At 52.5% G+C, this 15490-nt stretch overlaps 1 protein-coding gene and 1 long non-coding RNA gene across 7 annotated transcripts in view; one reads left to right on the forward strand and one right to left on the reverse strand.

Moving 5' to 3' along the window:
- The window catches only part of DRG2 (developmentally regulated GTP binding protein 2), a 19856-nt gene continuing 4366 nt past the window's right edge, over positions 1-15490 (forward strand). For 2 of the 6 annotated variants that reach the window (XM_032177095.2, XM_032177097.2), the window contains exons 1-9: positions 1-140; positions 5698-5858; positions 10166-10255; positions 10913-10973; positions 11526-11616; positions 12260-12332; positions 12466-12556; positions 13387-13484; positions 13815-13891. In XM_032177095.2, the coding sequence (XP_032032986.1) occupies positions 77-140; positions 5698-5858; positions 10166-10255; positions 10913-10973; positions 11526-11616; positions 12260-12332; positions 12466-12556; positions 13387-13484; positions 13815-13891 (806 nt within the window). In that variant the 5' untranslated portion in view covers positions 1-76. Of the gene's footprint in view, positions 141-251; positions 768-5697; positions 5859-10165; positions 10256-10912; positions 10974-11525; positions 11617-12259; positions 12333-12465; positions 12557-13386; positions 13485-13814; positions 13892-15490 lie in introns of those variants that run through there. The other 4 variants (XM_032177093.2, XM_032177098.2, XM_032177094.2 and 1 more) reach the window with 3 other exon arrangements.
- LOC131381380 (uncharacterized) lies at positions 13456-15206 on the reverse strand. Its single transcript, XR_009210092.1, has 3 exons — positions 15069-15206; positions 13678-14170; positions 13456-13557 (listed from the first exon to the last, which is right to left on the reverse strand). It is a non-coding gene; the product is annotated as an uncharacterized LOC131381380 (long non-coding RNA).

The following is a 15490-nucleotide window of genomic DNA, read 5'->3' on the forward strand; positions in this document are numbered from 1 at the left end:
ACTCTGTCGCAGCCGTCAGACCGGAATTCCCGGTGCCGCCGCAACCGCCGTCTGTGCGCCCACCTCTGCTGCCGCCATGGGGATCTTAGAGAAGATCTCGGAGATCGAGAAGGAGATCGCTCGGACGCAGAAGAACAAGGGTGAGGGCCGGCCGGGCGGGGCCTTCCTTTCTGCCTGCCTCAGTTTTCCTGTCTGTAAAATGGGGGAACAACTCCAGCAGTAATGCTGGGGCAAGATCCGAGGCCGCGGAGAAGTTGCCAGACAAGTGCCGAGGCCGCCCTGCGCGCCCAAGGCAGGGCCAGGCGGGAGCGGGTCTCACGCCCAAGTCTGAGTGCAAACGTACCCCAAGAGATCTGATCAGTCCCAGACCGTGTGCCCGAGTAGAGAAATCCTAGCTCACAGAGCAAGCATCTGACCCATCTGACCCAGAGAGAGGCGGAGCTGGGGTTCAAACCTCAGTCTTCTGATGGCTGGGCCTGGGGCCTGGGTCTACTCTGTTGTTTTGGGAAGTGCAAGAGGAGACCTCTCAGGAACAGCCTCACCCAGCAGCTGAGAGCCCACTGGAGCAAGGGAATCAGGACTCTGGAGTCTGGAAGGCCTGGGTTTGAGCCCCAGGTCCACCACGTACCTTCCGTAAAACATTGGAAAGTCACTTCACTTCTTGGAGTCTCAGTGTCCTCATCTGTAAATGGGAAAATACTCCCCTGCTCCGTCTTAGCACACAGCTGAGTTAAATTAGATGGCCTTTACAAAGCACTGGGCACATGGTGAGCACTCAGTATTTAAAGTAAACATCCCAACATAGATAATACATAATGAAGCCTCACATCTGGTCTTTAGAATGTAAGGGCTGGAGGAGCTCACAGAAGAGAGGTGAGGAGAGAACGATGACACCAGGACGAAGTTGACTTGAGCTGGTTGTTGGAAGGGTATCCCAGGTGGGGGCCACTGCTGAGACAAAGACATGGGAGTGAGCATGGTATGTTCATGGGACAGTGAGAACAATCTAGATCAGAAGGGGGGTATGGAAGAGTAATAAGAGATGCAATTGGCCAGGCTAGTGGCTAGCCATTCAGGCTTGTGGGAGCAGGAAGCAAGCAACACTAGATAGCTGGTCCCAGTGTCTGCCCTCCCTTGGTTCCATTTAAGTTTGAAGGCCAAGGAGTTGAGGGCCCTCTATGACTCATTCTTTCTGTAAATCTTTTTTGTTTGTTTGTTTGAGACAGTCTTGTTCTGTCACCCAGGCTGGAGTGCAGTGGTGCCATCTGGGCTCACCGCAACCTCTGCCTCCCAGGTTCAAGCGATTCTCCTGCCTCAGCCTCCAAATAGCTGGGATTACAGGCACGTGCCACCATACCTGGCTAATTTTTGTATTTTTTTAGTAGAGAGGGGGTTTTGCCATGTCGTCCAGGCTGGTCTCGAACTCCTGACCTCAGGTGATCTGCCCACCTCGGCCTCCCAAAGTGCTGGGATTACAGGCATGAGCCACCATGCCTAGCCGATCTTTCCTGAGTCTTTACTATGTGCTATAGGCACTGTGGTTAAAGTTGTGAACACAGCAGGCATATCCCAGCCCTTGGATCTGACCTTCTAGTTGATGGTCTGAAAACTAGAAATCAAATAAATAAGATAATGTCAGTTAGCAATATGTGCTATGAAGACAAACCAGGGTGATACAGCAGAATATTGGGGGTGGGGAGGGGCTGGGGATTGGGTCTGCTTAGGTGGAATGATAGAGAAGACCACCATGAGGATGGGGCATTTGAACTAAGACCTGAGAGAAGAAGGAACTGGTCACGCAAACATCTGGGGGAAGAGCGTTCCTGGCAGAAAGAGCAGCTAGTGCAAAGGCCCTGAGGCAGGAACAAACTTGGCTGTTTACAGGTCAACAGGACTGGGGCTGGGGTGCAGTGATGGGACAGGAGGGGGTCGATCATGCAGAGCCATAGGTCATGGGAAAGACTCTGGGTTGTGTTCTAAGGCAGTGGGGGCTGGTGCAGGGTGTTAAGCAGGGGAGGGGCTGTTCTGACTTCTGTCTTGAAAGTTCCCTCTGGCTGCTGTAATATTTCATATTACCCATAAGACCCAAGGAAAGTCACAGGGAGGCTAGAGATGCTGCCACTTTGGCAGTGGTAGACAAAGGAGATATAAAGGTGATTAAGACCTAGTCCCTCCCTTCAGAGATGCTCAGAATTTTAGGAGCTGGGATGACAGGAAGGGCCATGTGTACCTGACTGACACTGAATCCTTTTTTTTGTTTGTTTGTTTGTTTTGTTTTGTTTTTGAGACAGTTTTGCTCTCTTGACCAGGCTGGAGTGCTGGAGTGCAGTGGTGTGATCATAGCTCACTGTAACTTCAAACTCCTGCATTCAAGCAATCCTTCCATCTCCACCTCTTGAGTAGCTGGGACTATAGGTGTGCCCCACCACACCGGGCTAATTTATATATATATATAATATTTTTTTTTTTTTTTTTTTTTTTTTTTGAGATGGAGTTTCACTCTTGTTGTCCAGGCTGGAGTACAATGGCGTGATCTCGGCTCACTGCAACCTCTGCCTCCCAGGTTCAAGCGATTCTCCTGCCTCAGTCTCCCAGGTGTGTGCCACAATGCCCAGCTAATTTTGTGTCTTTAGTAGAGTCTTTAGGTTTCTCCACATTGGTCAGGCTGGTTTCGGACTCCGGACCTCAGTTGATCCGCCCACCTCGGCTTTCCAAAGTGCTGGGATTACAAGCGTGAGCCACCGCACCTGGTCAATTTTTATGTTTTTTGTAGAGGCACGGTCTCACTGTGTTGCCCAGGGTGGTCTTGATCTCCCAGCCTCAAGCAGTCCTCCCTTCTCAGCTTCCCCAGAGTGCTGGGATTACAGGCGTGAGCCACCATGCCCAGCTGCAGAACCCATTCTTGACCATTTCTCACTGCTATCAATTCACTGATTCACTTGGTAAAATATTTCCTGTGTGCCCGGGCCCTGTGCTGGAGGCTGGGGATCCAGTCCCATTTCCTGACCTATCGGAGTCAGAGAAGTAAAGAAATAAGATAGTTTTCAGAGTCGAGAAGACAGTAAACCTGCTCATGAGGCAGGAAGGGGTCTGGGTAAGGGCAGAATTTACTGTAGATTATAGCCAACTTTTATTGGGTGCTTACTGTGTGCTAAGCGATGTTCTTAGTGCTTTCTGTAAGACTTCTCCATTATTCCACCATCAAAAATCTGCTTAAGTATGGTCAGGCACAGTGGCTCACGCCTGTAATCCCAGCACTTTGGGAGGCCGAGGTGGTTGGATCACTTGAGGTTAGGAGTTCGAGACCAACCTGGGCGACACGGTGAAACCCCATCTCTACTAAAAATACAAAAATTAGCCAGGCATGGTGGCACCAGCCTGTAGTCCCAGCTACTCGGGAGGTGGAGGCAGGAGAATCTCTTGAACCCAGGAGGTGGAGGTTGTAGTGAGCCGAGATCACACCACTGCACTCCAGCCTGGGTGACACCAGCGAGACTTTGTTGGTGGCTCACACCTGTAATTCCAGCATTTTGGGAGGCCAAGGCGGGCGGATCACCTGACGTCGAGAGTTCGAGACCAGACTGACCAACATAGAGAAACCCCATCTCCATTAAAAATACAAAAAATTAGCTGGGCGTGGTGGCGTGTGCCTGTAGTCCCAGCTACTTGGGAGGCTGAGGTAGGAGAATCTCTTGAACCCTGGTGGTGGAGGTTGCAGTGAGCCGAGATTGCACCACAGCACTCCAGCCTGGGCAATACAGCGAGACTCCGTCTCAAAAAGAAAAAAAAGAAATCTGCCTAAGAAGTTACTACTGTTAATAACCCTATTTGCAGATTAAGAAACTGATGCACAAGAAGACTAACTTTTCCAAAGTAAAATGGCCCCACTAATGGCAGGGTAGAGTTCTGACACAAGCTCTCACTGCCCTCTGAGACTGGGCAGGGGAGGCCTCTTTGAAGAAGTGACATTTGAGCTGCTCCTCAAATGATGGGAAGGAGCCAGTTCCAGGAAGATCTTGTTGAAATGGAGAGAATCGGAGAATCACCAGTGTGAAGGTCCCAAGGAAGGAATGATGTCAGCATGTTCTAGAAAAGGAAAAAAAGAAAGGCCAGGCCCAGTGGCTTAACCTGTAATCCCAGCACTTTGAGAGGCTGAGGCAGGAGGATTGCTTACAGCCAGGAGTTCAAGACCAGCCTGGGCAACATAGCAACACCTCGTCTCTACAAAAACAATTTTTTTAATTAGGCAGTCCTGGTGGTACATGCCTGTAGTCCTAGTTATTCAGGAGGCTGAGGCAGGAGTTCAAGACTGTAGTGAGCTATAATCGTGCCACTGAACTCTAGTCTGAATGACAGAATGAGACCCCCATCTCTTTAAAAAAAAGAGGAGAAAGCAACTGTGTCTGGAATGTAGCAGAGTGTGTTGAAGGTTGAAGTAGCCAGGAGCCAGAGCAAAGAGTTTGTAACACCATTTACAGTCCTGAAATGAAATTCCCCATCAGTAATATAACCTGAATTTCAAAAAAAAAAAATGTAATACCCTAATGGTAATATAAAGGGGAAGAAGAAAAAGGAAGTAATTTATAATGAAAATGGTATTTATTTAAATACATGAATGCTGGAGTGCTGCCAGGATCTAATGAAGTTACCCTGAAGCAGTAGAATGCTCATGCCTCTAGGTAGAATCACTGGGGATGTGACAGCCACGATGCAGGTGTGTTGTGTTGGCCACTGAGTTACGCCCCAAGAGGGGCTGCCATGGCAGCGTGGGATCCCAGAATGGTGAGCAGCTCTAGGTAAAGTTTCAGACAAAGCATGACATAGTCTTCCTTTCATATACACAATAGTTGCATTCCTGGGAATTTCAGTGTATATTAACACTGTACAAAATGTCCTGTGTTTATATGTAAACAGAGCTAGGTTCTAGGCCTGGCGATCCTAACCCAGGTTTTCCCTCTGTGGATGCCTTTGGGATGTGACAAGTCATGGACTTGGGACAATTCTCCTCAGCTACCCAGGACTGACTCACCTAATAGGGCAGCTGGTTTCCCTGACCCCTGCCCAATAGATGCCAATGCGGACTTCACCATCCAAGTGAACAGAAAACATCTCCCAGAATTTCCAGAATGCCCCCCAGGAAGCGGTGCCACCTCTGTTGAGAACCATTGGTTCTCAGTAAGCTGGTGAGGTCTCAACAAAGAGACGGGATTTTTTTTTTTTTGAGACAGAGTTTCACTGTTGTTGCCCAGGCTGGAGTGCAATGACGTGATCTCGGCTCACCACAACCTCTGCCTCCTGGGTTCAAGTGATTCTTCTGCCTCAGCCTCCCAAATAGCTGGGATTACAGGCATGAACCACCATGCCCAGCTAATTTTGTATTTTTAGTAGAGACAGGGTTTCTCCGTGTTGGTCAGGCTGGTCTCGAACTCCCGACCTCAGGTGATCCACCCGCCTCGGCCTCCCAAAGTGCTGGGATTACAGGTGTCAGCCACTGCACCCGGCTTAAGAGATTGGATTTTATCTTAAATGAAGTGAGAAGCCAAGGGGGCCTTTTAAGCAGAGGGGTGGTTTTTTTTCTCCTGATCTCTTTGATAGCAGTTGCTTCCCAGCCAGCACTTGGCGACATGTGGGCCCTGCCTGACCCCTGGGCTTGGACACCCTAGCCACTCATCTTCTGTCTTGCTTTCCATCCTTTAGCCACTGAGTATCATCTGGGCCTGCTGAAAGCTAAGCTTGCCAAGTATCGGGCCCAGCTCCTGGAACCATCCAAATCGGCCTCGTCCAAAGGAGAGGGCTTTGATGTCATGAAGTCGGGCGATGCCCGTGTGGCGCTGATTGGATTTCCCTCTGTGGGTAAGGTCAGTGATGGTCGGTGTGGGCCTCGGGGAGGAAAGCAAGAAGTCATCTTTCAAACAGGTGACCATCCAGGCTCCCCTCGCTGCCTTTCTGCTTAGCTCCAGGGACACAGAAGACCTGGCCTCCCCCAGGGTCAGATCCCAGCCCTTTATCATCCTAACATGGAGGACACTCTTTCCTCTTGCCAGCAGATGTAGCCCTACTTGGTCTTCCGACTCAGTCATCATGCACAAATACTTCTCGAGTGTGTATCTCGAGCAGTGTCATGTGCTGGGCACTGTGCCAGGGACTAGAGACATAGCATGAACGAGACAGAGCTCTGTCCCTGCCCACATAGATCTCCCATTCTTGAAGAGGAAGGACAGTAAATAAGTAATAAGGTGCATCCAGTGGTGAGGAGTGGGGGCTGGTGAGTGACAGGGCGAAGGTCTGCTAGTTACGACAGGTCCCGGCAGGTTTCTCTGGCGAGTAAGTATTTGGGCGGGGGCCTGAAGGTAGTGAGGGAGCTTGCAGAGTCCTGGGTGAGAACCTTCCAGACAGGAAACAGTGAGCACAGAGGCCCTTAGACAGGCGCTCGCTTGGTGTGTCCAGGGAGGCCCAGGTGGCTCCCTGAGGAGCACAAGGAAGGCAGAAGACGGAAAGGATAGGGGCTTATGGGCGGCCGGAAGGACCCTGGCTTGGATTGAAGAATGAAACTGCAGAGATTTTAGAAGGTTTCTTCGGCCAGGTGCGATGACTCACGCCTGTAAACCCAGCACTGTGGGAGGCCAAGGTGGGTAGATCACCTGAGGTTGGGAGTTCAAGACCAGCCTGACCAACATGGAGAAACCCTGTCTCTACTAAAAATACAAAATTAGGCAGGGGTGGTGGTGCATGCCTGTAATATCAGTTACTTGGGAGGCTGAGGCAGGAGAATCGCTTGAACCTGGGAGGCAGAGGTTGTGGTGAGCCGAGATAGCGCCATTGCACTCCAGCCTGGGCAACAAGAGCAAAACTCCATCTCAAAAAAAAAAAGAAGGTTTCGTCTGGAAGTTGCTCTGTTTATCTGTTTAGCATATAATCTATATTGGTTTACTTTTTTTTTTTTGAGATGGAGTCTTGCTCAGCTCACTGCAACCTCTGTCTCCTGGGTTCAAGCAGTTGTCAATCAGCCTCCCGAGTAGCTGGGATTACAGGCATCCGCCACCACGCCCAGCTAATTTTTGCATTTTTAGTAGAGATGGGGTTTCACCACGTTGGCCAGGCTGGTCTCAAACTTCTGACCTCAGTTGATCCGCCCACCTCGGCCTCCCAAAGTGCTGGGATTACAGGTGTGAGCCACCGCTCCCGGCATGATTTACTTTTATGTGAGGAATAAAATAAACATCATTGCAGGGTTTTGAGCAGAAAAGAGAGATGTCTGATCGGCTTTTTTTTTTTTTTTTTTTTTTTTTTTTTTTTTTTGAGGTATAGTTTCTCTCTTGTTGCCCAGGCTGAAGTACAATGGCACGATCTCAGCTCACTACAACCTCCGCCTCCCAGGTTCGAGCAATTCTCCTGCCTCAGCCTCCCAAGTAGCTGGGATTACAGACATGTGCCACCCCGCCTGGCTAATTTTTTGTATCCTTTTTTAGTAGAGACGGAGTTTCACCATGTTGGCAAGGCTGGTTTTGAACTCCTGACCTCAGGTGATCCAACCCCCTTGGCCTCCCAAAGTGCTGGGATTACAGGCGTGAGCCACTGCGCCCGGCCTAAAATAAACTTTTTATTTTAGAATAGTCTTAGATTTACAGAAAAATTGCAAAGGTAATACAGAGTTCCCATATACCCCACACCCATTTTCCCTGGCAGTTAACATTTTACACCAATGAATGTTGATCTGTTCTTGCCTCAAGTCCGTGCTTTATGCAGATTTCCTTAGCTCCTCCCCACTGTCCTTTTTCTGTCCTGAGATCCCACATCACAGTTCAGTTGTTATGCCTCCGTAGGCTCTTCTAGACAGTTCCTTAGACTTGCCTTGATTTGATAACCTTGACGGTTTCAAGGAGTACCATTCCCATATTTTGTAGAAAGTCCTTCAGTTGGGTTGTGTCTGATGTTTTTCTCATGGTTAATCTGGAGTTATAGTTAGCAAGGAAGGCCACAGAGGTAAAGTGCCATTTTTATCACATCACATGAAGGCCACATACTGTCCCTTCAGCAGACTTAACCCCTGCTGATATTGATCTTGACCACCTGGCTGAGGTGTGTCCGGTTTCTCCACCGTGGAGACGCTCTCTTCTCCCCTTGCCATGCCACTTTGGGGAGGGAGGTGACTACGTGCGGCCTAATTCCGTTGCCTCCTTGAGGGGAGCATCTACAGAAACTGTTTGGAATTCTTCTGCATGGGAGATTTGTCTCTCTTCTCCCATTCATTCGTTTTATTCAATCATTCATTGATATCTGTATGGACTCGTGGGGGGTTATTTTGTGCTTTGGGGTGTAAACCCATACCATGTTCTTTTGCTGCTCAAATCGTTTTAGCTTTGGCGCTAGTTTAGTTGGCTTCTTTGATGTACTTCCGCCATTGTGTTTTTCCAGCACTTCCTCACTTTCTAACACTGCAAGATGCCTCGGGCCCATTTTGTATATTCCCTGCCCTGGCCTAGAATCTGCCATTTCTCCAAGGAGCCCTGGTTCCTTTGACTGGAGAATAGCATTAGAAACTACCATCTGGGCACTGACTTACTTTTTTACAGAATCCCTCTGGCTGTTGTGTAGATAGCAGGCTACAGCAGGGCAAAGTGGAAGTGGGACAGTGGAGAGGTTGCTAGAATATAGGCCAAGTGAGCAACAACCAAAGCTCTGGACAGGTGCTGGGGAGCAGCTTCTAACTCAGTTCAGCTGAACAATTTGAGCCCACACCCAGTTTCCATTGCTCTGGGCCAGGCACAGGGGATGGTGGTAACAGCTACCTTTTCTTAAGTGCTTGCTGCAGGCTGGGCGGTGTTTAGTTTTGTTTGTTGTACTGTCTGCCTGTATGATTGGTATATGTATCAGAGAGAGAGAGATTGATAGAGAAGCCGCTCTAGTTACCAAGAGCTGTGACCCTTGAAGTCTGGGCCCGTGGCAGATCCCACCTGCCTTATTGGGAGTATCGGCTCTCCCACCGTGGGAGGGCCCAGGTCTTACAGGGGCCAGACAGAATCGGGGAGTGGCCCCGAGGTTGGTTGCTGGCTGTCTCAACAGCCATTGCTCTCGGGGCCACCCTGTCTATCCATATACCTGTCCACTCCACCAGGTTTTTCTCATTTCTTGAGTTTCTAGGAGGTCCCCAAGGCTGAGGGTTTCTGGATTTGGGGACTCTATGTATTTCCATCACATGCCACATTCTGGACTTGAGAGGTCTAAGGGTGCCTTGGGGAGGGTGCCCCCAGTCTTCCTGCCAGTCAGCCAGGAGGCAGGGTCTGGATAGCTGGCCCTGCAACTCAGAGTCTCAGGCTTCTTGTTCCTGGGGCCCTGCTGATTAGGATGGGGCAGGAGGCATGGGGCTGGGTTTCTTCCCTCCCTGGGTCTGCCCACTGCTTGGCTGACCTTCTCAGCCACAGCATCTATCACTGAGATGTTACAGTGTTTGGAGTGAGGCACATCCTGGGCCTTATGTTTTTAATCCCTGTGCAGTCCTGTGAGGTAGGGACTAGGTTCATGCCCATTCTACATGTAAAGACCCTGAACTGAGAGTATGGAGTTTCCTGCCCAATCCCAGGACACCCCGGCAGAGGCAGGATTCAAAGCCAGGTTTCTCCAACTCCCAGCCACAGTGAACCGTGGTCTGAGTGGTCACATCCACGTCTTCCCAGTTCCCCACTCCATCCCTGCAACACCTCTCCTGTCAGCTGTCTCTGCCTCAGCCCAGGAGGTTGGCATCTCCTTGCACACCTCCTCACACCCTCCCTGGGTGCACAGCATGTCTGGGTACTGGTTCCACGAGTGCCGTGGGACTGCCGCCTGCTTAAAGTTCTCTGGGGCCAAGAGGGCCTGGAGGATTGTGTGGGGCTAGGGGAGGCTCCTGATGTATATGGGGAACCCCATCAGAATGCAGATCCCTGCCACTACCTGAGACAGTCCTGAGACCTCCAAGGAACAGATGGGCCCTCTGTTGTCTGACCCATCCAGGACAGGGCCAGAGGTGAGCCCTCTGGCTGGGAGGTCTCTTCACAGCCACCTAGGTCACCAAGCCGAGGGTGAGAGGGTCTCCTCCTGCTGTCTGCACCTGCAGGCCCCCAGCCCCTGGGGCCTCTCCCAGAAGGCCAGGGACAAGGCTCAGTGCAATGATCTCCTTTTCTCCTAGTCCACATTCTTGAGTCTGATGACCTCCACGGCCAGCGAGGCAGCGTCCTATGAGTTCACCACTCTGACGTGTATTCCTGGGGTCATTGAAGTAAGTGGGTGTGCTGGGCCCAGAAGGAGAAGGGGCGCATGCTTGTGTTTGGACTTGTGCCTGTGCCCGCTTTGTGTGTGAGTCAGGGTGGATGTCCCCATGTCAGGACAGGCTCTGGACTGAGCTGCTTTGCCCTCTAGCACTGACACTTCTGGGGATCCTAGCTGCTGGACCTCAGAGATGCCTGGTGGGGCCTGGAACTAGGAGGTCGGGCCAGCATGTGGCTACTCTGCCTGGCGCCCCCTGTGCTCTCCTCCCCAACACCACCACAGCTCTGGTCACTAACTGCTGCTTGGCTGGATCCTTCTGCCTCCCCATGAAGCTTCACTGCCTTGGGCTGTGTTTGCTTTGGGCAGCTGAGTGGTATGGCCTTAAGTTCCCATGGTGAAACAATTTATTTGTGAAGTGCTGGTACCATCAGTGATGAGTGTTGTGGGATTGGGAGATCCTGAGCCCTCCCTAGGCAGCTACTCAGCTCATAGGCTGTGGTCTGCACCGGGCTGGGGTGGTGACAAGGCTCAGACATGGCCACAGGTTGGCACCTGGGTTTCCCTCAATGCCTGAGCCCTGGGACCATTCCAGATGTCCCAGATCCAGGCAGGACCTTTCCAGTGGAGGCCCAGCCTTGCCTTATCTTTCTTCTCTTCTGCATCCTAGTACAAAGGTGCCAACATCCAGCTCCTGGACCTTCCTGGAATCATTGAAGGCGCAGCCCAAGGTGGGAGGCAGGGCAGGTGTGTGGGAGACAGGCTGGAGCTCTGTTACTGATCGTTGAAATTGGGTGTGGCTGTCATGGAGATCACTCTGGATCCCTGGTCCATTATCCCGCTTTCCAGAAAAGACAGGTTCCAGTTCAAATCCTTGGCACCAAACTAGCCTTGTGATCTTGGGCAAGTGACTGGGTGTCTCTAAGCCAAGCCTCAGTTTCCTCAGCTGTAGAATGGGCATAATAATACTTAATTTACAGCATAGTTTTGAGGATTAAGTGAGGAAATGTTCAGGAAGCATTTAGCCTGGGGCCTGCCACATGGTAGGGGTGGGCGTAGGACAGCCATTATCCTGTTACTCCTTTTATGATGGTGGTGTCGGATTTTCTTCTGAAATAAGTCTCCATGAGTAAAACACATGGATTAAAGAAAAATGCCAAGCTTGTGCTAGTATGTGGCAGAGGCTGTGGTAGGTCTGTAAAGGACAGGAGTCCAGGGCGCCATGGGCTGGGTAGCAGTCACATGGGTCCGCATATGTAAGTGCATCCCTCCCACCCATCCAGGAAAAGGCCGTGGCCGGCAGGTGATCGCTGTGGCGCGCACGGCTGACGTCGTCATCATGATGCTGGATGCCACCAAGGGAGAGGTGCAGAGGTCCGCAGGGTGGGGCATGGGGCAGGCTCACATGTCTGGGGAGGGCCGATGTGTCCCTGAGCTCGTAATGGGCGGCCTGTGGGTGCTTGGCTCTCTCACACGTGAGAGTAGTGGTAGGACATGTCACAGACTGAACCCAACACCACCCAGCCTATGGCGTCTTCTCCTCAAGGCTTGTGTCCAGCCAGCACAGAGGCATCTTGGGACTAGGGGCCAAGGGGCTTGGCCTGGCTTTGCTTCCTGTTCAGAGGCACAGGTGCCCCATCACTTCCCAGAACCTGCCAGGAGCCCAGCCCCAAGCACAGAAGCATTGTTCATCCACATCCTGGCAGAGGGGTACACCAGGCCTGCCTCCTCGGGACCAGAAGGAGTACCCTCATGTGGTCACCTCGTGGGGGCTCCACCACTTGCCTGTGCATGCTGACTGTAAACCGGGCCAGTCCCCTCTGGGACTGTGGCAGAGTTTAGAAGCTCCCTGCAGTTCTAGGGCATTGGGAAGGAGTGTTCTCCGGGTTGCTGGGGAAGGGGGTGGAGGAGAGAGTCAGTCTCTGTCTGGGTGGGCAGTGACATCCTGCGTAACAGGGAAGCTGTGCATCTGGCTCTGTGGACAGCCTGTGACGGGCTTATGGGGTGCTCTGCCTAGGTCTCTGCTGGAGAAGGAGCTGGAGTCAGTGGGCATCCGCCTCAACAAGCACAAGCCTAACATCTACTTCAAGGTGAGGCACCTCTCTGGCCTTCAGGCCATGGGTGTGGCAGTTTTGAGACTGCATTGGCTGGCGGCTGAGGCTGTGGGACCATTGCTGTGACCCCTTCGTCAGCAGTTCTCCCCATCCCTCTCTCCTCTTTCAGCCCAAGAAAGGCGGCGGCATCTCCTTTAACTCGACAGTCACGCTGACCCAGTGCTCGGAAAAGCTGGTGCAGCTCATCCTGCACGAATACAGTATCCTTCCCTGAAAGACACGTGAGGGAGGGCAGCCACCACCGTCAGGGCAGCGGGGGGACTGACCACAACAGGAGGCCTTGTGGAGCAGGGTGGCAGCAGGTTACTCCCACTGCTCCCGCTGTCCATTCAAGCAGCCTCTGAGCAAGCTCCAGACTTGCACTTGGCAGCCGTGCACTTGGCAGTGGCTTCCTGGCTCCTCACTGAGTACTGGGCACTGTGGTAGCCAGATGACATCCGGAAGAAAAAGATGTCATGGGAAACACCCTCTGAGGACGGGGGGTTCCTAGCCTGGAGAAGCCCCAGGGAAAGCTGGGGAGTGGGTGGTGCCTCTAAAGCAGTGTCGGGGGCTGGTTGGGTTCTGGGGCCCTGGGGATAGGGCAGGGCCTCGGGCAGAGTTATGCCTGGCATATGGAGAACTCTTAGAGTCAGCTGTGAGCCCCTCATTGCCAGAGGTGTGCAAGCAGAGGCAGGATGGCCCCCAGTGGAGTCCTGCACGGAAGAAGCTGGGTTCGACCAGCTTTCAGATGCTCCTGGTGCTAAAACCCAGGCTTCCCCTGAGGGGCTCTGGGGATTCTAGCAGGTACGTTTTTCTCCCTGCCTAGCTGTCAAGATTAAAACTCTGTTGATTTAAACTCTTATATATTGTGGTCCCTCTGGGGAAGAGAACAGAGGGCTTCCAAAGCATTACAATCTTGTAGAACCTCACAAGCAGATTCCGCCACAGCCCCATGCGGCCAGCATATTTCCTGCTCGGCTTTTTGGGGCCCTCCGCTGATGGGGGACAGGGGCAGCTGGTGCACAGGTTGCCCTTAATCGGAGCCCCTCAGAGATCTTCAACGCGGAAGTGCTCTTCCGAGAAGACTGCTCCCCGGACGAGTTCATCGATGTGATCGTGGGCAACCGGGTGTACATGCCCTGCCTGTATGTAAGTGCAGGAGGGGAGCCTTGGCCTGGCCACTCGGCCTTTCCACCACATGCATTTCCTCAGCTCCCAGAACCTTGTGAGAGAAGCAGAAAGAGTCTGAGGCTCTCCCCTCCCCTCACCTCACCTCAGTGGCTGCTTAGATCTTGCAGACATAGAGAGCTTGAAACCAGGGTTCCAGCCCAGCCTTCCCTACCCTGAGGCAGCAAGGGGAGGGAGGGCGTAGACTCAGCTTTCCAAGGAAGGGCTGCAGCCGGCACAGGGCAATGGAGGGCCCTTTTCTGGATGCCTTGCTCCTATCCTCAGCACCGGCTTCCGCCTTCTCAATCTCAGGTTTATAACAAAATCGACCAGATCTCCATGGAAGAGGTGGACCGCTTGGCCCGAAAACCCAACAGTGTGGTCATCAGGTGAGGCCGCTGGCATCCTGCCACTCTGCTGTCCTTGCTGTGGGTTCTGATCCCAGTTGTCAGGCCTCACAGCCACTTTGGCTGTGGAGGAGGAAAAGCCAGCATAGCCTCCAGCAGCACACAGCCCTCACGCAGCCCAGGACTTCCTGCCCAGGGCAGAGCACTTTGTCCATGAGGTCAAGGAGACACTGCAGGAGGGTCCCCTTCATAGCTGCTGGAGGCATTGGCCCGTTCCAGTTGTGAATTGCCGTGGGCGGGGTGGGTGATGTCTTGTGGGCTCTGGTTAAGAAAACAGAAGGATTTCATCAACGAAGGTTGAATGGCTAAGAGGCTTCTTAGGCCAGGCGTGCTGGCTCATGCCTGTAATCCCAGCACTTTAGGAGGCCGTGGCAGGTGGATCACGAGGTCAGGAGATCGAGACCATCCTGGCCAACGTGGTGAAACCCTGTCTCTACTAAAAATACAAAAATTAGCCGGGTGTGGTGGCGTGTGCCTGTAATCCCAGCTACTCAGGAGGCTGAGGCAGGAGGATCACTTGAACCCGGGAGGCGGAGGTTGTAGTGAGCCGAGATTATGCCACTGCACTCCAGCCTGGGCAACAGAGTGAGACTCCATCTCAAAAAAAAAAAAAAAAAAGAGGCTTCTTAACTTAGTAGTGAACCAAGGTCCCCCCAAGAAGCCCTGGGTGTGAGCCTACCTCTCCTGGTGCTCTGGAAGGTGTGGCTTCTGTCTGACCACAGCTCAAAGGGAAAAAGGGAACTAACATTCTCAGGCCCTGGCCACCCACTTCCTGCCCTCCTTTGCAGGGTAGGTCCCTGGGGTACCGCCTGCACTCTGGCTGTTTGTTCACTTGCCACCACAGCCTGGCAGGCTCCTCTATGGGGCAGACTGATTCAGGTGCTCCACTTTGCTGGTTTCCTGACCTGAAGTGGGCACTCCACAGCTTCACAGTGAAGCTTGGCCGACAGTACTGAGAGCTCAGAGACCAAGAGGCTGGACAGCGCAAATGATGGATGAGGGTCCCGGCCTGAGCACAAGGACCATTTTTGTGGTGGTTGTAGCCACCACAAAGAGCAGTGTCGGTTCTACAGCACAGCTGTAGGTCCTTTCCTCCTGCTGTGTCCCAGGCCTTTGAGGGGCTGCCATCCTCAGGGCATGAGAGCTTCTACACCTTTACCTGCTTGTGCTTAGAACAGCTCTACAGAGGTCAGGACACAGCTCGGGGTCACGCTGCAAACCTTCAAGCCACGGTCCACCCAGTATATGGAGCAAGGCACATCCGGGGCCTTATCTTTTTAATCCCTCTGCAGTCCTGCGAGGTAGGGACTGGGTTCATGCCCGTTCTACATGTAAAGGCTCTGGTGCCTCCAGAGCCTTGGTTCTCCCCTCTTCTTGCTGAAATCCCTGCTGGACTTCCTGGCAGTCCCTTGCTCCTCTCAACAAGGAGTGAACTCTGGGTGTCAGGGTTCCTAGCCTTTGCCCATGGTCCCGTCACAGCCCCCGGCCATCTCCCCATGGCAGCCCTTCACTAATCACACATGCTGCAACCCTCCACAGAGCACAGGCTTGCCAGACCCTAGGAGAGATGCTGACCCTGGT

This window comes from Hylobates moloch, unplaced genomic scaffold (assembly GCF_009828535.3).
Source record: "Hylobates moloch isolate HMO894 unplaced genomic scaffold, HMol_V3 SCAFFOLD_15, whole genome shotgun sequence".
In the NCBI taxonomy this organism is placed as follows: domain Eukaryota; kingdom Metazoa; phylum Chordata; class Mammalia; order Primates; family Hylobatidae; genus Hylobates; species Hylobates moloch.